The sequence below is a fragment of the Triturus cristatus genome, chromosome 9, assembly GCF_964204655.1.
Source record: "Triturus cristatus chromosome 9, aTriCri1.1, whole genome shotgun sequence".
Taxonomy (NCBI): Eukaryota; Metazoa; Chordata; class Amphibia; order Caudata; family Salamandridae; genus Triturus; species Triturus cristatus.
The window spans coordinates 1,286,762,695-1,286,789,839 of NC_140592.1; the positions used below are offsets into that span (position 1 = coordinate 1,286,762,695).

Genomic DNA, 27,145 nt, shown 5'->3' on the forward strand with positions numbered 1-27,145 from the left:
TTAACCAAATCGAACGAAGATGACAAGTCTAGGAGAATTAGAGAGCAGGATTCGTTCTGATCCAACATTTTTAGCAAGGTGTCCACTGTGCGTTAGCCGATTCAGTGCTGGCCTTGACAGAAGCTGCATTTAGACTGGTCTAGGAGTTGGAAGTGATTTTTGTGTTGCAAAGTTGGACTAGAATGCATTTTTGAATGAGCTTAGATAAAGTTGGAATGTTGCAAATAGGGCAGAAGTTGTTTGGGTCAGAGCGATCTGTGGTGGGTTTTATCAGTATAGGGGTTACCTGTCCTACTATAAGGCAGTCTTGGATAATGCCTTGCTGAAGTGAGGCGTTAACCCTCTTCGTCCAAAGTGGGAGTAAAGAAGATTTGATCTCCCTGAAGATATTTGATGGCAATGGTCGCCGAAGGGGTGTACGTGCTGTAAGGATGTTGTGAATATCCTTTAAGCAGGTTTTGAATGTATTCCAAGAGGTGGTTTTGGGGGTGGGCCCTGTGAGACCAGGTGGCTCAGCCGTGAGGGATGGAGGCCGATGGGCGGTACAACCAAAAGGAGCTCCCTTGCTGACCGGAGGTCATTTTCAATTGTTTCCGTCTTTCCCAGTAAGGTGGAGGCAAATTACTTCGAGTTTGGCAGCAAATTAGACTTATTTATGGGTGGGCTTGGTTGAATATTCGATTGCTGTTTGACCAGGTCAAAGAGTGTTTTAGGTGCTTTTTTGGCTAGGTCTAGCGGGGTTCTAAAGACATTTGCTATTGAGGTTCTCATTCATTCATTATAGGTGTTCCACACCGATCTCAAGTGTTTTAGGTGTTCTATAGACGGGAAGAACCTCCATGCTCGTTCAGCTAGTCTTAGAGTGCGTCTTTCTGCATGTAGACAGTCATTGTACCACGGTTTCCAATCTTTGGTGGATCTTCTTTTTAGAAACTTCAACCCAGAACAGGAGAAAAGAAAAACAAAAAGGGGAATAGAAGGGAAAAAAGTACAAATAGTGACAAAGAATGATACCAGGCATGAAAAAGAATGCACAAGAGTGAGATAAAGGAGTAGCGAGTGTCTGCCGGCGATGAACAAGGCAGGAGCTGGAATCAAGAAGAGATGGCCTTAGCATTTGGCACTCCTGACATCTGTAGAGCCCGCTGAGGGCGCCCGAGCAAAGCCTTTGGCCTGGCACTTATTCTTTTCATAATGAAGCACTGGCCCCGCGGCACCTCAATGTGCAGAGCTGCGCGGCTCCCTAGGAAGGCCAGCACAGTAGAAATATTGGCACACACATACACAATGGCAGCTGGACTCCTCTACAACACTTGTGCTAGGCCGAACAGTACTTTCTATATTCAAAATAATTAGTCTGTGGTGTTGCGTAGGGGGGGGGGGGGGGGGGGGGGGGTTCATCGGGATGCAGTTTAAGAAAGGAAACCCCCTTTAAAGAATTCAAACCAAGGCAAAAAAGCATGCGGCAAGAGATGTTCCTGCTTGCAAGGCGGGGCACGGTTCCCACTCCTTCCTGAGTGTCACGAACATGAAGTAAGAGAAGCTACAAACTGAAGTAAAAACAGTGCAAACCATAGTGTCTTTAATATGATTAATGTCTATCCCCAAAAAATAATAAGAAAATAAACTTTTGTTGAGTCTGTTCTCCATGATCAATAGCTGCAGTTCTTTCTCCAGTGGTCTCTCCCGAAGTGTGTGTGGAGGATTTGCACGTCACACGACGGAGGAGTTTGAAATGCGGACTGCACACAATCGTCTCAGATATGGAGCACTAGGCTTAGAGTGGCAGTAATGTCCGGCTCTCAGTACACGTGCCATCGCAGCCCGGAGTGCAGAAGGCTCCACTAGGGATCATAACGAGCATTTCATCTACAAGAGCAGGGTCTTTCCACAAGAACACAACGCTACCAGGGTTTGTCGGGAAGCAGGACTTTCAGCAGCAACAGCACCGCCCACCAAAGATAGGATCTTCGCTGAGGACATCTCAGGAGTGGACTTGTGTCTCTTTAGTGGTGTAACAGCACGCCCATGTGGAAAGGCCATCAGTCCGCTGCTAACATTATTCAACACAATATCTTTCGGGTCCAGTGCAAACTCTCCCCACATCTGAAGTCTGAAGGGCATCTCTGCCTCGAGCATCTCTCAGTGTAGCTGCAGCATATACTCCTCGACATCCTGGGGAGACAAAGAAAGCATTTTAGCAGCGAGCAGAGCATCATCTCATCACATATGTAGCTCACAAGGCACAGGCATATTCTTAAGACATGCCCTTGGCCTAAAAGGAAAGATCCAGAGCTGCACGAGGGCAGCATGGTGGCCCACAGACCCCTTACAAAGGAAGCAGATTCTTGTACATCAACTTCCTCCATTGCTTTGCACAGTTTTGATTCTTTCAATACTTAGTTTTGCAACAATCAGCCGAACGTAGCTAGGAGCTCATAATCCTCTAGAGGCAGTGAGTAAAGCCACACATTGAGCGAACCATGTGCGTTTCCCTCCTTGAATATTTATGAAGGTGTGTGTAGTGGAGGCGTGTGTGGAGGACCATGTGCAGCCGTGTAAATCTTCTTTAACCAGACACTGCCCACATATGCTAGAGTTGTTCCTATTGTCCTTGTTAAATCTGCGATAGACTACTTTTCCTTGCCGTGGAGTAACACAATCCATTGTTTGTGCTATCCATATGACTACAGAAGCCTGTGACATCAGCTAGCCTTTAGACTCTGGCTCAAGTGTATATGCGTTGCACAGAATGGCCCTCCTGACATCAAGTGTGTATACGTTGTAGAAGATGGCACTCATGACATCACATGTATACGTTGTACAGGATTGCTTTCCTGACATCAAGTATGTGTATATATGCAGCACACGATTGCTCTCCTGACAGCATGTGCGTATACGCTATACATGATGGCCCTCCTGACATCACGTGTGTAAGCGTTGTACACGATGGCTCTCCTGACATCAAGTATGTGTATACTTTGTACATGATGGATTTCCTGACATCACGTGTGTATACACTGTACAGGACGGACCTCTGGACATTACGTGTGAATATGTTGCACATGGTGGCTCTCCCGTCATCACGTGTATATGTTGAACATGATGGCCCTCCTGACTTCAAGTGGGTAAAGCACACTTTTTGCTGGTGTCCGTAGGTTTTTTAAAAAAAAATAAAGCAGACACTTGTATAGATGAACATGAAATCTGGATACCACCGTAGTAATGACTCCAGGGTTAGCTCTCAACACCACATCATCTTTAGGGACTGGGGGAAAAGTGGTTTGTGTATAGTAAGTGCAACTAGTTCACTTACAATAGGAAGTGATGTTTTTGAAACTAAAAATGCCATTTTCAAGTTAAGTGCGTCATATTAGCTGCAAGGAAATGCCTGTCTGTAGGGCCACCCCCAAGCTTGACTGATGCTGCTGGTTTTTCAACTCCGAGAGTGCAAGGAGTCCTGCTAATCAGACCTCAGTGTCCTGACCCCCAAAGTATATGTCAAATTGGCTACACCCCATTGGAAATGGCTAGCTTATCTGTAAATCCCTGGTATCCACGGCATGGAAGTTAGAGGGCCAGGGCTTGCAGCACTGGTTCCGCCACTGCCGGCTGGCAGAGCAGTCGTGCACGGCGAGCCCAACTTTGCCACCGAAGGCAATGGCAAAGCCACAGCCTCCCATGCAGCCTCTGGCCGGCCTACCAAGCCCGAACGTAGGGTACAACATATGACACGGGCAGGACATGTAGATTACATGACCTGACTGTAAACATGCAAAAACACCGTTCTACTGTGGAAAGACTTGGTCACCCAAATGGCGAGAACAGGATTACAAGCGGATTCCCCAGCTGTGCTATTTCCTGAACAATGCGACCAAAGTGGGCGCTCGAAGGTATCAAAGAACATGTTACTTACATTTGGTAACGCCTTCTCTGATAGAGAAGATCTAGTCGCAGATTCCTTACCTTTGAATTATCCCCACGAGTCAGACTCGATCAGGAAATGTTTCATGAACAGCACTGCTGCGTACCGGTAGCTGAAACAGTTCGGCTCTGCGTGGCATCATCGGAGGTGCCTATATAAGCACCACCCAGGCGTACTGTAATTTACTTTTTGCAACTTTCCACGGCAGATGTGCGGAGCTACAAAAAACATTGACCACAATAGGAAAACTAAGGCCCTAAAAGGGGAAAGCCCTGTCACTAGAAATCCGCTTGCATATCGGGGAGGATGGATAGATCAGTAAAGAATCGGCGGCTCGATAGTCGCTACCAGATAAGGTGTTACTGACAGTAAGTAACTGATGGAGACTTCTAGCCGCAGATTTGTTACCTTAGAATAGATACCCAAGCAATACCTCCCCAGAGGAGGGTCTGTGGACCACTTTAAGACGCGGAAGCCCTGTAGGACCTAATAGGCAAAACACCCATCCCCACGGACCTGAATGTCCAGACAGTAGCATATGGTAAACGTGTGTGGGGAAGCCCACGTGGCTGCCTGGCAGATGTCCAGTAGCGGAACTCTGCAAACGAATGCACTGGTTGCAGCTTTCGCTCTGGTGGAGTGAGCATTCAAACACCAGCGGGCTGCTTCTTAGCCAAGGCGTGGAGTGAGCGTAACACCAGCGGGCTGCTTCTTGGCCAATGCGTAGCAGATTTTGATACAAAGAAGGATCCACTGGGAGATGGTCCTCTTCTGTAGAGCCCGTCCTTTCTTCGCTCTGATAGAGCGCGCAAAGAGTTGGTCATCCACCCGGACCTCTCATGTGCAGTCAAGGTGTAAAGACAGCGCTCTTTTTGGATCCAGACGGGGAAGTCGCTCCTCTTCCTTTGAGGGATGAGGCGGAGCATAGAAAGTAGGCAGAGTGATGGTTTGGCCTATGTGAAATGAAGTGACCACTTTTGGAAGAAAGGAAGTTCTTCTAAGAAGGCTTTCTGAGTAGATGCTAAGATAAGGAGGCCTAGTTGACAACCTGAAGCTCACTGAACCTTCAGGCAGACGCTAAAGCCACGGGAAAGGCTGTCTTGATGGTAAGACGCCAGAGTGGACAGTTGTGCAGAGGCTCAATGGGAGCACACATATGGAAAGTGAGGACGAGATTGAGGCCCTACTGGACCATAACAAAAAGGAGTGGGAGGAAACCTATGTTGCAAACCTTTCAAAAACCTATGTACAATAGGAGACTGAAGGGGAAGGTTGGTCCCGCAACCAAAGAAAATCAGATTGCAGGAACATGCACCTTAACACAGCCCAGAGCAGAGTCCTGTTGGGCAAGGGAAAGAACGAACAGGAGATCCAGAGAAAAGGGGACCGCAAGGGGATCAATTGGTCTTTCTGAATACCATGCCACAAATTTTGCCCAGCAGCAGGTGTAAACCACCTTGATAGAGGGACACCTGGCTGCCAAGTTAACATTACAGACTATGGGAGGAAGGTGGAAAGCTGTCAACTGTTGCTGCTCAATCTCCATGCAAGAAGGCAGAGCTTTGACCGGTTTGGGTGGAAACCTGCGAGAAAGTGCCCTCTTTCTGCATGGTTGCCCCCACTTTTTGCGAATTGCTGATGTGCTTTGGGTGTGCCCTGGGCTCCTGCTAATCAGGTACCCAGAGCCTATGTTGTGTCCCTAAAACTGCATTGAAGCCTAAACCCAAATGACATCTCTGGCCACAGGTCAGCCCCTGGTAAATGGTACCACAGGTACCCAGGGCACTGTGTCCTAAGAAGGCCTCTAAGGGCTGCAGCACTTCTTGTGCCACCCTTAGACGTCCGGTAGCATTACACTCACACTCTGCCTTTGCAGCCTGCGTGTTTTGGTGCAGTACAAAGTGAAGAGTCGACATGGCACACATCTGTGTGCCATGCCTGAAACCCACTGCCCTGGCATAGGTCAGTCACCCTTCTAGCTGAGTGCACTATGCCAGTGGTGAGTGTACACAAGCATGAGCCCTGTGCCCCTACAGTGTCTGAGTCCATTCTTACACATTGTGAGTGCAGTGAAGCCATAAAGAGTATATGGTCTGGGAGTTTGTCATTACAAACTCCACAGCTCCATGATGGCTACACTGAAAACTGAGAAGTTTGGTAGCAAACTTCTCAGCACATTAAACCTACACTGATTCCAGTGTGGGATTTATTGTAAAATGCACTCAGAGGGCATCTTGGAGATGCCCCCTGAAATACTACCAGCCCTGGTCTGGTTCCTGAATAGCTGTCCGCCACTTGCCCACACCAGACCAGACCATAGGTAGAGAGCCTCCGCTCTCTGGGTCCAGAAAAAAAGCCCATCCTTGGCAGAGCGGTCATGCCTCCTCCCCCAAGATGGGCTGGGTCACGAAGGGGAAGCTTCAAAGGCCTGCCGCCTTTGTGAGCGGTCCTGCCTTTTGCTGCCCCAGCAACTGGCTCCCACCGGTTCTGACCCGGAGAATTGGCGGGAAAACCAAGTCAGAGGAGAGGTGTGCCCACCTTTTCCAACCCCACCAGTCAGGTGGGGGAGGCGAGGTGAAGCACACATCTGTCCCCTCCATCTTGAAGATGAGGGGACAGTCAATTAGAGAGAGGCTCAAGCCTCCCTCTGACTGGAGGGTGGCATAATAGGGGGTATACTCACCCCAAGGAAGGGACCTATTGCTCCCGACCTGCACACCCCTGTAACACCCCTAAAGTTGGTATTTAGGGATGACCCTGAACCTTGCCTCCTCAGATTCAAGGAAGAAGGACCGGGCTGACCCAGGAAGAACAGTACACCAACCGCTTTGTCCCCGGCCCTACCGGCCTGTGCCGACTCAGACCTGCTCACAGCAAAACCCCAGCGTTTCCAGCAGTCATCCAAAACCCAGAGGACCTGCTGGGCCTTCATCTAAAAGACTCTGTAGCCCACGAGCACCGGATTTGCTCAACAAAGACTCGTACACAGAACCCGGATCCAGGAAGTTCTGCACCAGTCTGCACCCGACGGCCATGGGCCAAGTGGCCCAACACCACGAGGAGGTCTCCTCAGCGATCCCGACCTGGTGATCCTTGACCTACCGCGAGCTTCAAGCAGGCGCCTGCAACCTCAACCCGAGATCCCCACCCCGCCCTCAACTGGAGCGCTTAAGAAGATCCGACGTCTAATGACCCCCCCTGCACCTTTGCTTCAAACCCAAAACTGTCGTTCGTACTTATATTTAGTAAGGCCCACTGTGTGATATCTCGGCATACTACCCCCAGGAGTGAAAGCACATGAAAAGTAATCTAAAAGTAATCAAAAGTAATTTCTATGTATTCTAAGCTGTTTTAATTGCAAATACAAACCTATAACAATTCCATTCACAATTGCATTTGCTGGTAAGGTTTTGCATTTGGAAGTATATTCCACTTGCCTGCGTCAAGTCCTGCTTGGTTCTAGAACTAAAACATAAGTATACCTTTACATACTTACCTAATTGGTCTGGATTCAGTCAATGAGTGTGTGCGTCAGTCCTGGATTGAGTATATACAATAAACGCTCGATCACACTGCCACAGAGAGGATCTAATTTATCCTCTGCTATCCCACCGGACTCTGTGCACAGTACACCTCACTTTGGTATAGTATATACAGAGCCAGCTTCCTACGATCATTCTATGTAAACTGACACAGAGACCTTACGCATGCTAGAAGTGATTCAGTTTAAGGTGGCGTACTGTGCACATTCGCTTATGGTGCGGCCTGATTGAGGGTCCCAAGGATGCTAGGAAAGGGGCACGTACATCTGTTTCTTGGCCTCTCTGAGTAGGTGTCAATAACGACTGCTGACAACTGGAGATCAGTAAAGTAGCGCCATGGTGCTCTGCTGGCCCTAATCCACTCTTAGGAGGCGGTTGTGAAGGGGAGTAGTGAATGAGGAAAAGAACGGTTAGATAGGAAAGAGGGAGAGGGTTACAATGAGTGAAAAAGCGAAGATCGGTGCAGAAAAAGGAAAATGGATGCAGCAGGCAAAAGTGAGCAAGAAGGCAGCCCGATGCAGAAGTGAATGGAAGGGTGTACAGGAATAAAGGGGTACAACGGTTAGGGAATAAGGGAAGGCAGGGAATGAGGCGAAGGCAGGGAATGAGGCGAAGGCAGGGAATGAGGCGAGGATACATGAAGGAATGCTCACTGTATGCAATAAATTTCCACAGATTATGTAAGGTATGCAACCAACATGCCAAGGAAGGTTGCGTGTTAGAATACTGCAAAATTTAACATGCTTATATGAGCGGCAGCAATGCACCTCCACCCACTACGACCCTCCGACCTAGGGTGCTTGAGGAAGAGGTTTGGTGTCCTACAGCAGATGGCTCTGGGCTTGGAACCGCTAGCCCCAAGTCAGCACAATGCCATAGAAAACAGGATGACTAGCAACCCTGTGCTACAGTGCTTGGCTTCACCTATGCTCCAGAACGTTACCACAACGGAGAATATAACAAACAAATCCTCTCAGGCACTTTAAACGATCTCGGGTGCTTTAAACCCTCTCAGGCGCTTTAAACCCTCTCAGGCGCTTTAAATATGCCTGTTTCAAAGTGGCATACTCTGCAAAAACAGTTTCTATTGAAATAAGGCTGAAAAATAATGATTAAGAATAAAATAAAGTGCTGCAATAATGTTGCAAAATTATGATTTTTTGTGCCACAAAGTCTGCAAATCCATGCGGCAAAATCCTGGGGATCTGGTTGAGTGTCTTCATAGATACACATGATGCACTGAACAGGAACGCACTTCACAGTCCAGCTACCACCCAATCTCTCTCATGGAGTCCAACAGCACAGAGGACAATACCTTGGCGAGGTCTCCCGTATATCCTGGCAACAAACAGAGTGGATGTCCATGTTCCCAAACACCTTTCAGCTGTTTTCGCAAAATAACAATAATCCTGCAAAAGAAAATATAGATAAGACGAACTTACTGATTTGTATAACTAAATGCTAAGCGAAGAGCACAGCACTCGGTGCGCAGTACCACAGCACGACCCCTGGGTGGATGGTACCACAGCACGACCCCTGGGTGGATGGTACCACAGTGCTCGATACGCGGTACCACAGCACGCCCCCTGGGTGTGCGGTACCACAGCACGCCCCCTGGGTGTGCGGTACCACAGCACGCCCCCTGGGTGTGCGGTACCACAGAACGCCCCCTGGGTGTGCGGTACCACAGCATGTCCCCTGGGTGTGCGGTACCACAGCACGTCCCCTGGGTGTGCGGTACCACAGCACGTCCCCTGGGTGTGCGGTACCACAGCACGTCCCCTGGGTGTGCGGTACCACAGCACGTCCCCTGGGTGTGCGGTACCACAGCACGTCCCCTGGGTGTGCAGCTCATCTGCCGTACTCTCGCCGGCTGGTAGAAAGCTGCTAACCGAGCTGCTTCATGCCAACGGGAGCTTGCATGAAGTCTTTCAACGCACATATAGCCACCCACTGGTGCACGGACTGAGCAGTCTTGTGGGTTTTATAACCAGCGATCCGGCGGAACCCTGGTCATCTCAGGGAAATATCACACTACACTTTCCGTCAGTCTCCGTGCCTGCTACGTCAGTTAAATGGGGCTTTTAATTGAAGAAGAGGGTTAGGTCCCTCCTTAGCACCTCCTTTCCCCCCAACTGCCCCTGTTAAATGCCTTGTTGCTCGGTATGTCGTACTTACGTTCTTGGAGAACTACTTTCTTAAATGACTCTCTTACAGGCTGTCGCAGGCATAGCACGCTGTCCTGCAATGTAACACATTTTTAGTAGCTGGTGCAATCGGTCTCGCATTACTGAAAGTTTGACCTATTTGCATTGCAAATGGCAATGTTGGTTAATTATGTTTTTGTTAAGAAACATTCCAGCAGTAGCACACGTAATAAAATGAAAGCCATGAACCAAGAAAAAAATTGCGGCACCAAAGGCTCTTAACTAGGTGTCCCTGTGGAGTAGTAAAGGGACCTCTGTTGGCCACATACGGTACTGCACCCTTAATGCAATTATAAAGAGAAAGATCGCAGCCAACTATCGGTTTCCCTTTGTTTTTATTGGGAGTGAGATTTTTGTTAGTTTGTGTTTTAAAAATGCACCATTGTTGTTTATTCTAATAGCGCAATGTTTAAATGCAGGCTAACAAAAATCTACCTTCCAATAAAAACAAATCGAAACGTCTGCTCAGCTGCAATCCTTCACTTCATAATTGCATTAAGGGTGCAGGACCTTCTATAGCTAATAGAGGTCCTTTCTCAACTCAATAGGAACACTTAGTAATAGTCTATAGTACTGCACCCTTTCCTTAGTGGATTTTCTTTTATTACTTATGCTACTGCTGGGATATTTATTTACATAAAATAAAAAATCTAAGAAACATTATTTGCAACATCAATAGCTCAAATTTCAGTAATGCGAGGCCTATTGCATTGCAAATGCTTGTTTTCTAGAGCTAGGAGCCTAATCTGTAGCTCTAACCTCTTGGGCAGCCTTGCTAGAAGGTTGTCCTCCTCAGTGAAGTGGTCTTGACGGTCTTGTACAGAGTCTAGCCTCCCTCTGGAGGTTCTAGTCCCTCTACTCCCCATCTTGGAGGCGGGGAGCTCACTACCTTCCCCATCTCCCTGGGAGTCTTCATCAGGAGAGGAGTGGGCCTACTCACGACCCTCTCAAGAGTGAGACACGATCACGAGCCGCAAACACCCTGCGGCCATTTTAAATACGTGGGTATTGGAGCCACGCACCGTGATTGTGTCCTCGCTTGCCAGACTTCCTGGCTGTCTTACACTATTTGCTCCAGCAGGTTCTGGCATGGCGCATTCCTTACACGGAGTATCCTGGAGCCCTTGATGTGACCGGCCCCTACCTGTGCCTTAAGTGGAGCCCGTTGCGATTAGTAAACCACAGCGTGCTTCCTGCTATAGTCGCTAGCACACTGGGTGAGCGTGCAGTCACTCAGCGCCCTGCGGAGTTCTTTGTCTCTTCCGGAAACAGCCACTTGCTGATACTGGACACACGCTGAGTTAGCACAGCACATCCCCATGAACTGCTGTGGGCTGCCACAGCTCTGAAGAGCTGCATTTGGAAACGCCTGGATAAGCTAAGTGAACTGCCTGCTTGTGTGAGGCCATCCATGTTGTACTTTGTTTATCGTGACATTCAGTGATTTATTTCCATTTGTCTGATGAGTATTCTGGGTCCAGAATAACTGCATCGATGTCTCTGAAGAGGACGAGACTCATCCACTCATACGCCATAAAAAGGAGTGGCCTGTATCAACTCCTTTCAGTGAAGTAAAACAGCCTATCTAGTGCATGCGAGGGGTTCAGAGAGTTCCTGGGTTTGTGTATGTGGGAGGAATGCTCAGTTCATCATGTCCCCAGTTTCTCCTTTGCTATGCTGCAGATTGCACCGGGTCTGTGTCTCTGCAGTGTCTACACACATTCAGAACCAGGCAGTAGGAGAGCCACCTCCTGACCGCAGAATATTCGCAGGTGGACGTTTGTTTGTACACACCCATTTCCTTGGGCGCACTTGCTAGGGGGAACAGTATCTTTCGTACTCATTGTAGGGCACCACAGGGAGTGATTAAACTATACAGGTCATCGCTCCTGCTGGCTTGATTTGTAAGGTTAGGGTCGTACATAGAATATATCGGTTAGTACTAACTAATCTGAGAGGTGTAGGCAGAGCCTCGGCACATTGTAGGGGACCGGGTGAAGGCCGGCAGAAACACAGTATAAATAGCCCACTGGAATTAAATTTCAAAAAGGGTAGAAAAGAACAGAAAAAAGAGGAAATGCAGGGCCCAGACTGCTCTTTGTGTAGAGGGAAGTAAAACCGAGCTCAGGGAAGAGGAATCGCTGCCTTCCTTCAACCCACACTTGACACTCACCTGTCTTCCTGGCTCTCTGGACCGCCAGACAGCTCCAGCCACCATCTTTTGAGGACTGCCTGAAGCCAGTTCAAGCCGACCACCTTGTACCTATCGAAAAAGTATTGAAACATGGCGCATGAGAAGTCAAGAAACAGTAAAACAAAACACTGCTAAAAAAGTGAGAAAATCCGTGACAATCTAGAAATATAGTGAATGAGAAAATAAGATAAAAATCAAAAACCAGGAGCACTGTGCGTGAAGAAAGCAGGGGGAGTGAGCATGCCAGAAGCAGGGGTGTTGGAAATACCAAAATGGCACTAAAAGACAAACCTAGCAACTGTGCAAAAATAGGACCAGAAACTAGTAGCACATCGGTATGGGTGAATGACAAAGCAGACATCAATCACTGGCTGATACCAATGCCAACACCATACGAGCACATTAGATGAATGAAGAAATACACCTTCACCCTTCGGTCAGCAGTATCGCTTGGCTGTACTTTCAGGAGATGATAACCGTTGCACCAAGGTTTGCAGGTACGGACTCAAGGACACTTAAGGGACCAAAACGTTTTATACACAGCACGAAAAACGCCCTTAACCAACAATAGCAGAACCCACTTCCCTGGACTTTACAAGCAAACGTCAGATAAGGAACACCAGCCTCAGCAGACTGAACTGGAAGAAACCACCAGAAACCGATCCTTATCCCATACGCAGCGTGTGGGGTCTCAGCTGGAAGGGTAGGCACAGATGCGGTCACCTGGGTCCCAGATGGATGGACATCCATCAGAAACTTCCCCAGACTGTCACCTGTGTCACAGCTGGATCAACATCCTTCAGAAACCTATCCTTATCCCATACGCAGCGTGTTGGGTCTCAGCTGCGGTCACCTGGGTCCCAGATGGATGGACATCCATCAGAAACCTCCATTTACCCTGGGAATAGTCAACTGGGTCACAGATGAGAAATCTCCATTTATCCCCAAAACACTTAGCTGGTTCACAGCTGGATCGAAATCCATCAGAAACCTACCCAGACTGTCACCTGTGTCACAGCTGGATCGACATCCTTCAGAAACCTTCCTTTAAACCTGAGGAAGTTAGCTGGGTCATAGTGTGGGATGCTTGGGCAAGAGCCAACACCAGACACTGCTCCCCCATCCTATACCCCCCCGACTGTAGACCACAACAAACAAGCACCGCTGGACAGCTACTCCTGCCCCATGCAAGCAGTCTGTTCGGTCACAGATGGACAGCACCTACCAGAATCCTGCTTTCATTGCTGATGGTCACCTGGATCGACATCCATCAGAAACCTCCCTTTACCCCGGATGCAGTCACCTGGGTCACAGCTGGCTTGATATCTACCAGAAGAACAAGTTACTTACCTTCAGTAATTATGTATCTGGTAGAGACATATGTTAGTTGTAGATTCTTTACCTTAGATTTTTCCCAGGCGTCAGTCTGGATCCGGAGATTTTTTTCTTCAGCAATACCCATGTGCGTCAGTAAGGGGCATTGGTCAACTCCGCATCCATCATCCGCTTTGTGTTCGCCGGTATGACGTTGCGGTGCCTACTTAGACGCTGCCCCTGCGTGCTGATGTCAATTATGACACAACTTTCAATGCCAGAAGCGCAGAGCCATAAAAGACACTGACCACTGGTGTACCACAACTAAGGCCCTGTAAGAGAGTCCCTTTCCCTAGAAATCAGTTCGTAGAGCGAAGAGGCTATGTGGGGCGGTAAGGAATCTATAGCCAGCATGCGTCTCTTACAGATACATCGTTACCGAAGGTAAGTAACTTGTTCAAATGAAAGAGACAGTTATAGATTCATTATTTAGAATCAATACCCCAGCCATACCATCCCCGGAGGGACTGCGAACCAAGTTTACACCAGAAAATCCTGGAGGACAGAACGGGCAAAGTAGCCGTCCCTTCAGACTTGGCTGCCCAGGCAATAGTGTCTGGTAAACGTGTGCAGGGATGCGCACATTGTTGCCTGGCAGATGTTGGACTCGCGTGCTAATGCAGTGGGTGCTGCTGTAGCCCTAGTGGAGTGGGCCCGCAGTCCCTCAGCCCCAATGGAGGATCTTTCTTAGCTAAAGCGTAGCAGGTCTTTATGCAAAGGACAACCCATTGAGAGATGGTACGTTTTCGAACAGCCCGGCCTTTCTTGGCACCCACATAGTGTGAGAAAGTGCCCTCTTTCTGCATGGTTGCCCCCACTTATTGCTGATGTACTTTGACTGAGTGTGGCCTGGGCTCTTGCTAATCAGGTACTCAGGGCCTATGTTCATTCCCTAAAACTGCATTGAAAACCAAACTCAATTGGCATCTCTGGCCATTGGTCAGGCCCTGGTAAATGGTACCACAGGTACCCAGGGCACTGTGACCAGGGAAGGCCTCTAAGGGCTGCAGCACTTCTTGTGCCACCCTAAGAGGCCCTGTACCCTAACACTGACACACTGTCCTTGCAGGCAGCGTGTTTTGGTGCAGAACAAAGTGAAGAGTCGACATGGCACACAGGGATGTGTGCCATGCCTACAACCCACTGACCTGGCATAGATCAGTCACCCATTTAGCTGGGTGCCCTATAACCGAGGCGAGGGTACAGGTGCATGAGCCCTATACCCCTACAGTGTCTAAGTCCATTCCTAGATATTGTAAGCTCTTTTCTGCCATTAAGAGTGTATGGTGGTGGGAGTTTGTCATTACGAACTCCACAGCACCATAATGGCTACACTGAAAACAGATGTTTGGTATTCAACTTCTCAGCACATTAAACCCACACTGAAGCCAGTGTGGGATTTAGTGAAAAATGCACACAGAGGGCATCTTAGAGATGCCCCCTAAAAAAAGCCCTACCACTAGTGTCCAGGCTGAGTAGCTGCTTTCAGCTGCCACCACCAGATATGTTTCTGGACCAGAGTCTAGAGCCTGCTGCTCTTGCGGGCCTGAAACAATGCACATCCTGGGACGAGGTGCCAAGCCTCCTCCCCCAGGATGGGCAGGGTTCACGAAGGGGCTTGCCGCCTTGGTGAGTTTCCCCATGCCACTTGCTGCTTTCAGCAACTGGTCCCCACTAGTTCTGACCCCCACTTTGGGCGGGAGAACCAGTAGGAAAAACAAGCGAGGAAGAGAGGTGTGCCCACCTCTGCCAACTCCACCCCTCAAGTGGGGGAGGCGAGGTGAAGCACAACTCTCAGTCCCCGCCAACTTGCACATGGGGGGGACCCAGCCAACCAGGGAAAGGCTTATGCCCACCTCCCACTGAAGGGTGGCATAATAGGGCGTGTACCAACCCAAAGGAAGGGACCCAATGGTTCCAACCTTTTACCTACCTGTAACACCCCTAAATCTAGTATTAAGGGCCAACCCTGAACCTTGCTTCCTCAGATAAGAACCTGCAAGAAGAAAAGAAGAAGGACCGAACAGCCGTACCGAAACTAACAAGAGGAGAACGTCCACTGGCTTGGCCCCACCTCAAAGCTGCTCCAGCAAAATCCTGGTGTATCCTGCAGCCAGCAACCTTGACAAACCCGGAGGATCTGCCTGCCTTCAATCCCAAAGACTCTGTCTCCCGTGAACACTGGATTTGTTCAAACAGACTCCAGTTCCGCGAGTCTGCACCACTCTGCACCAGACGCCCACTGCCGGAGTTCAAGTGGCCCAACACCCCTGGCCACTCGAAGGCCCAGAAGGCCCAAAAGGTACTCCTGCACCAGACGCTCCACAGCCTTGGTTGGCCCAACAGACGGTGCCTAACCAACCCCCAAGATCCCAACTTACCTCTCCAAGTGATGGTCGCACCCAAAAGACCTTTGCCCCCGAGCCTGTGGTGCTTTTGCAAACCGAATAGTCCCCATTAAAAGCTACAGATTCCGATGCCAAAACAGGACTCTGCACCCGGCCGCCCCAGTGCCGCTGAGGGTGCATCTTTTGTGCTGGCCTAAACCTCCATTTGTCCTGAGCTTAAGTCCAGGAGCTTTGCTCCCACAACCCAGAGGCTTTCTCATCAGCAGCCACCAAGCGGAGGCTCCCTATCCCCCAATGGATAACATTGGGCCTCTGCACCCGGCCACTCTAGTGCCACTGAGGGTGTAAATCGAGTGAATCCTTGACCCGGGGGGACCCCTAAACCTACTCCCAGAACCTCAACTCCCACTACCAAATACTTACCTCAAAACCGATGAAACTATTTTCCTCCATAGAATAATATTGACTTTTTTCTATGAAAGTTTCTACGTCTGGAGTACGAAAACCTTAAGAAATTCTTTAATATTGTACTAACAAAAACGCTTTTACTTACTGGTTTACAGGAAATGTCCCAGTGCAGTATCCAGGCATACTGCACTGTGTAATAAAAGTAATTCCAAAAGTAACTTACCTGTAATTTTACTAAAAGTCCTATACAAAGCATATGTACTGTATTCTGAAAAGCCTTGCATTACCAGTAACACTACTGTAATCGAATCAAAGTAAATTTACAATTGCAATTCAAACTTTATAAACTGTATATTTACTGCTAAGTATTTGTCACTTACCTGTGCCAGGCTTGCTAGATTCTAGGAAATAAAATAACTAAAAGAATATTTTTATACAAAAACAATTAGCCTGAAGTTCAGTCATTGAGTGTGAATTCATTTGCTGATTGAGTGTGAACAACAAATGCTTAACACGGTCCTCTGATAAAGCCTTTCTGCTCGACCACACTCCCACAAACAGAGAGCGAGGTGCTATCTAACTTTACCTCTGACTACCTTTTAGGGTTCCACTGGTCTCTGTGCACACTATAACACACTTTGTTGTAGTATATACAGAGCCAGCTTCCTACACATAGCCAATCAAGAATTGATCATCCACCCAGAAGTCTTTGGTGCGGTCAAGATAGAATGACAGCGCACGTTTAGGGTTCAGACGGTGGAGTCTCTCCTCCTCCTTGGAAGGCTGCAGAGGTGTGAAAAAGGAGGACAGAGTGATAGTCTGTCTGATGTGAAAAGGAGTGACAACTTTAGGGAGGAACGAGGATTTCTTTTGAAGTACCACTATGTCCAGATGCACAGAGAAGAAAGGGGGCTTGGAAGACAGAGCTCGAAGCTCACTCACTCTGCGAGCAGAGGTGATGGCAACAAGGAAGGTAGTTTTGAGAGGTAAGCGCCTGAGAGAACAGTTATGAAGAGGCTCGAAAGGAGCACACATAAGAAACGCGAGAGCAAGATTCAAGTCCCACAGGGGCATTAAGAAGGGAGATGGAGGAAACAGAGGAGTAATGCCCTTAAAGAATCTATTTACAATGAGGGGCGTGATTAAATAGGGTGATCTAGCAACCAAAGAGAACCAGAGATATCTGCAAGATAACCTTTAAGAGTGCCCAGAGCAGAGGCCTACTGGGCCAAAGAAAGTATATACAAAAGGACCTCTGAAAGAGGGGCAGAAAGGGGATCCACAGCATTTGCTGTGCGCCATGCCACAAACTTGTTCCATCGACAGGCGTATACGGATTTAGTGGAGGGAAATCTTACTGCCAAGATGACATCACAAACTTCGGGTGGAAGGACAAAAGCTGTCAACTGCTGACACTCAATCTCTACGCAAGGAAGTGGAGACTGGACAGGTTCGGGTGAAGAACCGACCCCTGCTGCTGCGACAGAAGATCCTCCGAAGAGGCAGACTGATCGGAGGATTGATGGTCACACTCAGAAGCTCGGGTACCAGACTCTTCTTGCCTAGTCCGGAGCTACAAGAATGACTTGGGCCCGGTTGCGCTTGATCTTCTTGAGCAGTCGGGGCAGAAGTGGTACAGGAGGAAAGACGTACAGGAGGCCGCAATTACACTCGCAACGAAAAGCGACGCAGAGCGAGTGCCGACTTGGAAACTCCATAGATCAATACTGCTAGATCAATACTGCTGACATTGTGCGTTCACTTCGGTGGCGATTAGATCCAACCAAGACTCTCCCCAATGCTGAAAGAGACCTTGCACCACATCCAAGTGAAGACGCCATTCCTGATTCACCAGGCACAGCTGAATTTGTCCACCTTGGCGTTCAGAGAACCAGCCAGGTGTTGAACCACCAGGGCTATGCCTTGATATTCCAGGCACATCCAGAGGCAAAGAGCCTCCTGACAAAGGATCCTATACCCCACCCCGCTTATTGCAGTGCCACATGGCGATGGTGTTGTGTATGAACACCGACACCCTTTGAGAAAGGGAAGGAATGCCTTCAGTGCCAGTCTGATCGCCTGGAGCTCCGGCAGGTTGATATGGAGACCGGACTCCGCAAGAGACCAGACTCCTCTGCTCTCTGCCTCCCCCAAATGGCGCCCCATCCCAGGAGTGACACATCTGTTACTACCCTTAGATCTGGGTGGGAAAGGAAGAGGGATCTGCCTCTGACCCAATCTTGGCTCGTTCACTACCACTGCAGTTGTTGTGCAGTTCCCTCCGAGATCTGGACTTAGTCGGAGAGATTCCCCTGATGCTGCGCCCATTGGAGCTTAAGGTCCCACTGCAAAGCCCGCATATGCCACCTGGCATGATCCACCGGTTTCTGGTTAATCAGCCGTCAACAGCCAGGCTAGCTTGAATCCAGTGGCAAAGTGAGCAAGGGACCCACGTCTGGGCATACCCTGCCAACTTAGGGCGAACAAAGCAAAACCAAAGGGGATGATGGACGGAGTGTTGAACATTGCAAGCACTCACCCCCAGTCAACTGATCTGGGTTTAATCCATCACCGTTCTTTAGCCCACTCTGCCACCCCAGTTCAGACATGGCCATATGCAAATCAGTCTGACCCTGTGCCTCATGGGAACAGTCCAGCCCGAACTGCCAAGCCATGTCTTCCCTGGACCGGAAACAAGCTTCCTAGGACCGGTTTCTGGCATTTCAGCCGTCTTCAGCCAGGCTTGCTTGAATCCAGTGGCAAAGTGAGCAAGGGACTCACGTCTGAGCATACCCTGCCAACTTATGGCGAACAAAGCAAAACCAAAGGAAATGATGGACGGAGTGTTGAACATTGCAAGCACTCACCCCCAGTCAACTGATCTGGGTTTAATCCATCACCGTTCTTTAGCCCACTCTGCCACCCCAGTTCAGACATGGCCATATGCAAATCAGTCTGACCCTGTGCCTCATGGGAACAGTCCAGCCCGAACTGCCAAGCCATGTCTTCCCTGGACCGGAAACAAGCTTCCTAGGACCGGTTTCTGGCATTTCAGCTGTCTTCAGCCAGGCTTGCTTGAATCCAGTGGCAAAGTGAGCAAGGGACTCACGTCTGAGCATACCCTGCCAACTTATGGCGAACAAAGCAAAACCAAAGGAAATGATGGACGGAGTGTTGAACATTGCAAGCACTCACCCCCAGTCAACTGATCTGGGTTTAATCCATCATCATTCTTTAACTCACTACGCCACCCCAGTTCAGACATGGCCATATGCAAATCAGTCTGACCCTGTGCCTCTTGGGAACAGTCCAACCCAAATGATGATGGATTAAACCCAGATCAGTTGACTGGGGGTGAGTGCTTGCAATGTTCAACACTCCGTACATCATCCCCTTTTGTTTTGCTTCTCACCACCACATCATCGGACGCTCCCTCCTGTGTAGTCACGGTAGGGGGAGAAAGCAAACCAGTTTCTGGAGAGGTGTCCAGACCACCGGCATCACCCAGGTCCTCTCGCCAGTCCGGTTCTTCCATCTGGTCAGTTAAAGAGTCGAGAGACCCCTCCAAGTCCTCATCATCACCCTCTGGTCAATAGGGAACACCAGGGATGAACAGGGTAACAAAAGCACCCTTCAACATTGGTTAAGACTTCAGTATGACTGTGTCCAACTCGGGGATGGGGACGGCTTCGGCCGGGGGCACAGCCGGAGCAAAGGACAGTGTTGTCAGGATCAGCACCGGGAAGGTCGAGTGAGATAGACTGTCGATCTGGATCCACTGGGCCCTCCAGTGCAGGGGCCACTGGCATCGAAGGCCCAGGACCCCCAACCTGCTCTGCGGGGCCCGAAGGTGCACCAGTGGAGTCGGGCTGCCCAAAGAGGAGGTGTAAGGCCTCGTAAAACTGTCTGAGGTGGGCAGGAGATGCTCCAGCTCCCAGAACGGGTGGGAGGCGCGGAGTCGTCCCTGAAGCAGGCACCGGCGACGACGTTTCAAGTCCCGCGTTGCGTCAGCCGACTGACTGGGAAAAGGTGAAGAGTGCCGGTGCTTCTACGCCTTCTTGTATTTTGACTTACCGGAGGACCTCAACGACTTGGAGTGCGACGAGGAGTGTGGGCTCCGCGAATGACCTCGTAACCTTCCTCTCGAATGAGACCAGGAACGGTGCGGAGCTGACTGCCGGGCGTCCAACAACTTTCAGGACCACTCCTGCAAAGTCTTCGGGGTCATGGCCCAGCAGTCAGAGCATGACTTCGGGTTGTGGTCGTGTTCTAGACACCAAAAGCACACGAGGTGCGGATCTGTCACAGACATCTTGAGACATGAGTCGCAGGGTTTGAAGCGAGTCCGACGTTAGGACATCCCTCGCGCACCAGGAGTCCAAGGCTAAAAAACAAAACTTAGACAAAAGTCGCAAAAAGCTAGCCAAAAAAAAGGGGTAGCTCTCAGAATCTGCACTAGGCTGGCACAGAAAAAGAAAACTTACGTCAGCGCACAGGAGCGGCGTCTAAGTAGGCACTGCGATGTCATCCCGGTCGACCACAACGTACGTGGAGTCAACCGACGCCACCTACCAACACGCAGGGGTATTGCAGAAGAAAACTTTTCCGGATCCAGACTGATGCCTGGGGAAAATTCTAAGGTAAGGAATCTACAACTAACAGTCTATCAGATACCTCCCTTTCCCCTGGATCCAGTCAACAGGGTCACAGCTGGATCAACATCCTATTAATATTGAAAAAGTCCATGTTATCGTGAGAAATCATACCTTTATATACAGAAACAAAATTGCAGCTTTACTGACAAATTCACACGTGAACTCCACATCAACCCTGAATCAATATACATAGTTATACAGCTTCCACGGCCTAAGGTCACTGATTGACAGATCGCAAGTGGGGTAGCATGTAGCCAGCAGAGCAACGCGGGAACAGGAAATCCCAGATCAAACCCACAGTTAAGCACAGCAACACCACAATGGTCCAGGGATATTGGCCCCAATAAAGCACACATGGCCGGAGGGGCTACACGTTCCCAAAACACCATAAAATCAAATGCCACAAAGTTAGAACACTCAGCCAATAAGGGCAAAGCATGCACAGTACATGCAGTGATCACACGCTACCCATGTTGGAAATCTGGGCACGTTATCTACTGGCCGCATTGTGTGCACACAAGGTCGAGGCCCATCTGGATTCTTCATCTAAACCTTCATTTATGGCTCCAAAGACAGTGGGCTGCATTCCTTTCCAAAAATTGACTGGCGGAACCTTTTTACTACACCCACTGCACTGTATAAAAGTCCACGTTAGATTGTAAATTGAGACAGTCCTCAGACCCTATGAATATATCCGTTCTCCCGGCTGCACTGTTTAATTAAACACATTTTTCCTGTTTAGCCAAATGCCTCTTGTTTTTTCAAGGAATTTCATGTTCAAGTAACATTTTGACGAGCCAGATAGGAGCGGATTTGTACCTCAAACCAGACTGTAGCCAAAGGAAGGTGATCCCGTCCAGACGGATTCACTTTGGCGCAGCAAGGAAGGTGAGCAGATGCCGCAACGGATTGAAAGTTCTGCTGAATCCGCAGGGGGGTGGGTCCTTCCTGAAGCAGCCGTCACAGAGGGTGAGAGACTACATCAGAACCTTAGTACAGCATGTGGCGTATGATTAACTAGGGAGAAGAGCAAAAAATAAACCTGAGCGCCCTGCTATCAACAGAAATCTGGCATATTATATCATTTATATGTCCCAGCTGAGTAGTCGCAAGGCAGCTTCAGAGGCGATCCCACGAAAGTCACTTTTTTTTTATAGTTAGCACGCTAGGAAAGGTGAATATTTGTGTTGTCAGAGTGGACTCCTCAATCTTATTTTTTAGGCTAAAGGGTTTCTCAGTGCCACCGGTTTACCAGTACCGTGGGTCTCTGAAAGAAACTTGGAATGCTGGGCGTAATAGATGGTACACTTTTTCCACTGGGTGTTACACAGACAGTAGCATTAGCCCCTGGTGTGATACAGGGTGCGATTGGTACATTTAGGGTAAAAGATTTGGTGAGAGAAAGTGTCCTCTTTCTTGCATGGTATGCCCTCACTTTTTGCTGAATTGCTGATGTTCGAGTGTGCCCTGGGCTCCTGCTAATCAGGTATGCAGGGCCCATGTTCATTCCCTAAAACTGCATTGAAGCCTAAACCCAATTGGCATCTCTGGCTACATGTCAGCCCCTGGTAAATGGTACCACAGGTACCCTGGGCACTGTGACCAGAGAAGGCCTCTAAGGGCTGCAGCACTTATTGTGCGACAGACAGACACACACACACACAGACACCTCCTCCCCCCCCCCCCCCCCCTCCTTTTGCAGGCTGCATGTCTTGGTGGAGAACTAAGTGAAGGGTCGACATGGCACACATCCCTGTGTGCCACACCCACAAACCACTGCCCCGGCATACATCAGTCACCCCTCAAGCTGGGTGCCCTATGCCAGTGGTGAAGGTACAGGTGCATGAGCCCTGTACCCCTACAGGGACCAAGTCCATTCCTGGGCACTGTAAGTGCAGTGCTGCCATTAAGAGTATATGGTGCTGGGAGTTTGTCATTACGAACTCCACAGTACCATAATGGCTACACTGAAGAATGGGAAGTTTGGTATCAAACTTCTCAGCACATTAAACCCACACTGATGCCAGTGTGGGATTTAATGTAAAATGCACACAGAGGGCATCGAGATGCCCCCTAAAAAAAAAACTACTACTAGTGTCCAGGCTGAGTGGCTGCTTAGGCTGCCACCACCAGACATGTTTCTGGACCCCCGAGTCGAGAGCATGCTGCTCTCGGGGGCCTGAAACAATGCACATCGTGGGACGAGGTGCCAAGCCTCCTCCCCCAGGATGGGCAAGGTTCACGAAGGAGAAGCTTCAAAGGCATGTCGCCTTTGTGAGCCTCTCCAGACCATTTGCTGCTTTTAGCAACTGGTCCCCCACTGGTTCTACCCCCCCACTTTGGGCGGGAGATCCGGCAGGAAAAACAAGTGAGGAAAAGAGGTGTGCCCACCTCTGCCAACCCCAACGCTCAGGAGGGGGAGGCGAGGTGAAGCACAACCTCGAGTTCCCGCCATCTTGAGGATGGGCTGGGGTCAGCCAACCAGGGACAGGCTCCTGCCCCCCTCCCACTGGAGAGTGGCAGATTAGGGGGTGTACCCACCCAAGGGAAGGGACCTGCCCTTTACCTACCTGTAACGCCCCTAAATTTAGTATTTAGGGGGCACCCGGAACCTTCCTTCCTGAGATCCAGCCTACCTACAAGAAGAAAAGAAGAAGGACGAAGATCCGTGCAGAGCTAACAAGAGGACGACACCCACTGACTTGGCCCCAGCCCTCCAGGCCTGTCTCCCCTCAAACCTGCTCCTGCGAAATCCCGGCATGTCCAGCAGCCAGCAACATCACAAACCCCGGAGGACCTGCCTGCCTTAATTTCCCAGACTGTTTCTCCCGTGAACACCGGACGTGTTTAAAATGCAGCTTCTGGTGCCAGCCAGAGACTGCGAATCCAGCCCACTCTGCACCCGCCGAACCCGGCACGAGCTAGAGTGGAAAAACACCATGAGGAGGTCCCCCGGCGATGCTGAACCGAGATCCGGCGACCCCTGACCTGCCTCAAGCCTCCAGACGACGACTGCAGCCTCAATCCAGAGGACCCCTCCCCGCTAAAGCGACCAGAGCGGGTAAGAAAATCAGACGTCGCAAGGCACCCCTGCACCCGACGACCCACGGCCTTGTGTGCCCAAACCAATGGTGCCTAACCAACCCACGACATTCCAACTAACCCCTCGAAGTAGTGGTCACACCCAGAAGATCCTCGTCCTACAGCCTGCAGTGTTTCTTTGTCCCGGAGGTTCTCCATTGAAAACAGGGGACCCGACCTCAAAACAGCACCCTGCACCCTGCCACCCTAGTGCCGCTGAGGGTGCACCTTTGGTGTTTCTTTGGTCCCCACCTTGCCCGGAGCTTAACCCTAGGAGCTTTGCTCACACAACCTGCTTGCCAGCAGTCAACAACCGGAGACCCCCTATCCTCCATTGGATAACATTGGGCCTCAACACTCTGCACCCGGCCACGCTAGTGCAGCTGAGGGTGAAACAACAGTGCATCACCGACCCTGGGAGACGAGAGTCTAACCCCAGAACCTTAACTCCCACAGTCAATTACTTACCTGTGAACCGTTCATCTGTTTTCCTTCCATAGGATAACTGACACTTTTTCTCCAAGAAGTTTTTAAGTGTGGAGTTTTGAAACCTATAAATATTCTTTGAAAATCGCACAAATAACCAAAACGTGTTTACTCACCCGTTAGCAGAAGTGTCCCAGTGCTGAATCTAGGTATCCAGCACAGAGTTAGAAAAGTAACGTAAAAAGTAACTTACCTGCAATTTACTGAAAAAGCCTATTCTCCACCGACCTCACACTCGACACCGTCCCGCGCATCCGAAGAACAATCACCGGCGGGAGATCCTTCTCCCACCTCGCCGCCAAGACCTGGAACACCCTCCCACTGAGCCTACGATAGACCCAAGACCTGCTGACCTTCAGGAGGCTACTCAAGACCTGGCTGTTCGATCAGTAGTGCCCCCCCCCGCGCCTTGAGACCCTCACGGGTGTGTAGTGCGCTCTACAAATGTTTGATTGATTGATGTTCATTCCAATGTAATGTATTTGCTAAGTGTTGCATACTACTGCTCCCCTGTAAATCAAACCAATTACAATTTCTATGGCATTTTCAAACCGTCTTATAGCCAGTAACTTATTACTGAAAAGTATTTAATGCTTACATGTACCAGGCTTGCTTGGTTCTAAAAATAAACAGTATACTTTTATACAACAACAATTGGCCTACAGTTCAGTTCTTGAGTGTGTGAATTCATTTGCTGACTGAGTGTGTACATCAAATGCTTTACACTGTCCTCTGATACTGCCTTACTGCTCGACCAAGCTACCACTTTAGAGAGCAAGGTTATATCTAACTTTAACCTCTGCCTACCTCTGGGGACACTTGAACTCTATACACACACTATACCTCATATTGGTGTAGTATATATAGAGCCAGTTTCTTACAATTTGGACCTGGGAGATGGAGTGAAGCTTGTGTTTGGCCAAGAGGGGCCTGTGGTTCTCAAGTTATTCCTTTTTTCTGCAAATTGTTATTATCTTTGTCCCAGAACCGACAGTGACAGACTATCAGGCTCACTTAGTATCGTGTACCGCACAGATCTTCCGTAGTCACAGGATAGCATGTGCTAGGAGCAGGATGAGGACATTTTTGACAGTCATAATTTTTCATCTGTCACTTTTTGGGTGTTGGTCGCTTGGATTGCTGGCCGTGATACAGATGGTACGCTTGGCCCCTCGGTGTGATACCGGTGCAACTGTGCTAGTCGATTGGACCGCTTGGTGTAATACAGTTGGTACGCTCGGCCCCTGGGTGTGATACAGGGTACAATTGATTGAGCTAGCGACTTGGACCGCTGGGCATGATGCAGATGGTACGCCCGAGTCTGAAAGTAGATGCAATTATTTGTTGTGCTGACCGCTTGGACCTCTAGGCGTGATAAAGGGTGTAATTGTTAATGTTCAATGCTGTATTGCTGTTAATTTTTCAAACTGTGTTTTGCTTTAAGTGTTGTGTTTTAGTCAATAATTTAATGTTCCAAATGATGGTGCCGCAATTTCTCACAACCTGTATTTGACATCAAAGCCATATCGTTAAATTGTTTTTATTAACAATTGCATTTCTTGAAGGTTGTAGCCTTCCATATGCATTGCTGTTTGCGTTTATGAAGTATTCATGTTTGTCGATGCATCTGTACATAGCGCTGAGCTCATAGTAACGTAATTTGGAAGTAGTGAAACCCCGTTTGTATTTTCCCCACAATTTCAGATCGAAACCAGAGAGCTCCTAAAAACAAAGACGCTAAGTTATCTTGTGCTATAACATGATCAAACGGATCATGGAGACACCATTACAACACATTCAAACCAGGTTTCCCACACAAGCTAAAAAAAAAAAAGTTAGGTTTGCCAAGAATGGCATGCACACCCGAAGGCACACACATTTTCCCTCCTTTGGCAAGGGACTTTCGACACCAACATGCTTGAACACAGGTCAAAAGAAAGATAAAAGGGAGGCATTATTAGAACTATGGGCCATCCTCGAGGAAGTCCAGATCGATAATCCTGCACTACAGATAGTAAACAAGGAGTCAGCAGCTCTTGCCCGCTCTTCCTGCATTACATTCCAAGCCACTGATAGAAGAAGCCAGCAGGCCGCCCACCGAACAACGAGCGGTTAGGCTCAGGCATGTAAGATTAGCTGGCCCAGGCAGTCACTGAGCAACCCCAGTCCAGTGCAGGAAGTTTGTCCACCCCTTCCGTCGCACCCGACACACAGAACCCCAGCAGCACAAAGAGCACGCCCTCCCACTGGTTCAGGCGAACACACACGGGTGACTGGGAGATTCGTGGAGGCTCTATACCGTAGTACAGCTAGCAGGAGTGAGGAAGGGGACCCTAGTTCACTGGGAACCGGTGGCAAGGGTGAGACTACAGGACCTCCCCAGTCAAGCAAAAGAGAAGGGGAGCCAATGCTCGAGGCAGAGGAGGCACGCCATGACATGCCTCATACTATCAACCACCAACAGACCAAAGGACGAGCCAGTGGTCATGGCACATGTGAATAATATACCATAGGACTCTGTAAAAGACACAGGAGCTGCAAGGCCATGCCTAAGGGAAGGGATGGTCCACTTATTAAAAACAAAAAAAAACAAAAAAAACTGCAGCAATCAAAGGGTTCTCGGATACAATGTCAAGAATCCCCTTCACTGAACCCCTCAAACTAGAGATAGGAGTCATTTGCCTGAGAGGACCATTATTATATTCTCCCTCATCCCCTACTTATCTACAACGATTTGATCTGCGATCCAAACCGAGAAGGAGCATCCAGGATACTGATGATGGAACGGATCATCGCCTGCTCTACCCCAGAGGTTCCCATCCTAAGATCCGCAGCATTAAACACCCCCTCGTCGCAAGTATACCAGCAAAGACACCAGCTACCATCGAGACCACCTTCACGAGGCTGTCTTGGCATACAGGGGAG

General features: G+C 49.3%; 1 protein-coding gene across 3 annotated transcripts in view; it reads right to left on the reverse strand.

The window, feature by feature from the left end:
• Nucleotides 1–1,560: 1,560 nt before the first annotated feature.
• KATNBL1 (katanin regulatory subunit B1 like 1) overlaps nt 1,561–27,145 on the reverse strand; it is a 77,296-nt gene continuing 51,711 nt past the window's right edge. For all 3 annotated transcript variants that reach the window (XM_085627471.1, XM_085627472.1, XM_085627470.1), the window contains 3 exons: nt 11,848–11,937; nt 8,783–8,876; nt 1,561–2,175 (listed from right to left, as the gene is read on the reverse strand). In XM_085627471.1, the coding sequence (XP_085483597.1) occupies nt 2,143–2,175; nt 8,783–8,876; nt 11,848–11,937 (217 nt within the window). In that variant the 3' untranslated portion in view covers nt 1,561–2,142. The remainder of the gene's footprint in view (nt 2,176–8,782; nt 8,877–11,847; nt 11,938–27,145) is intronic.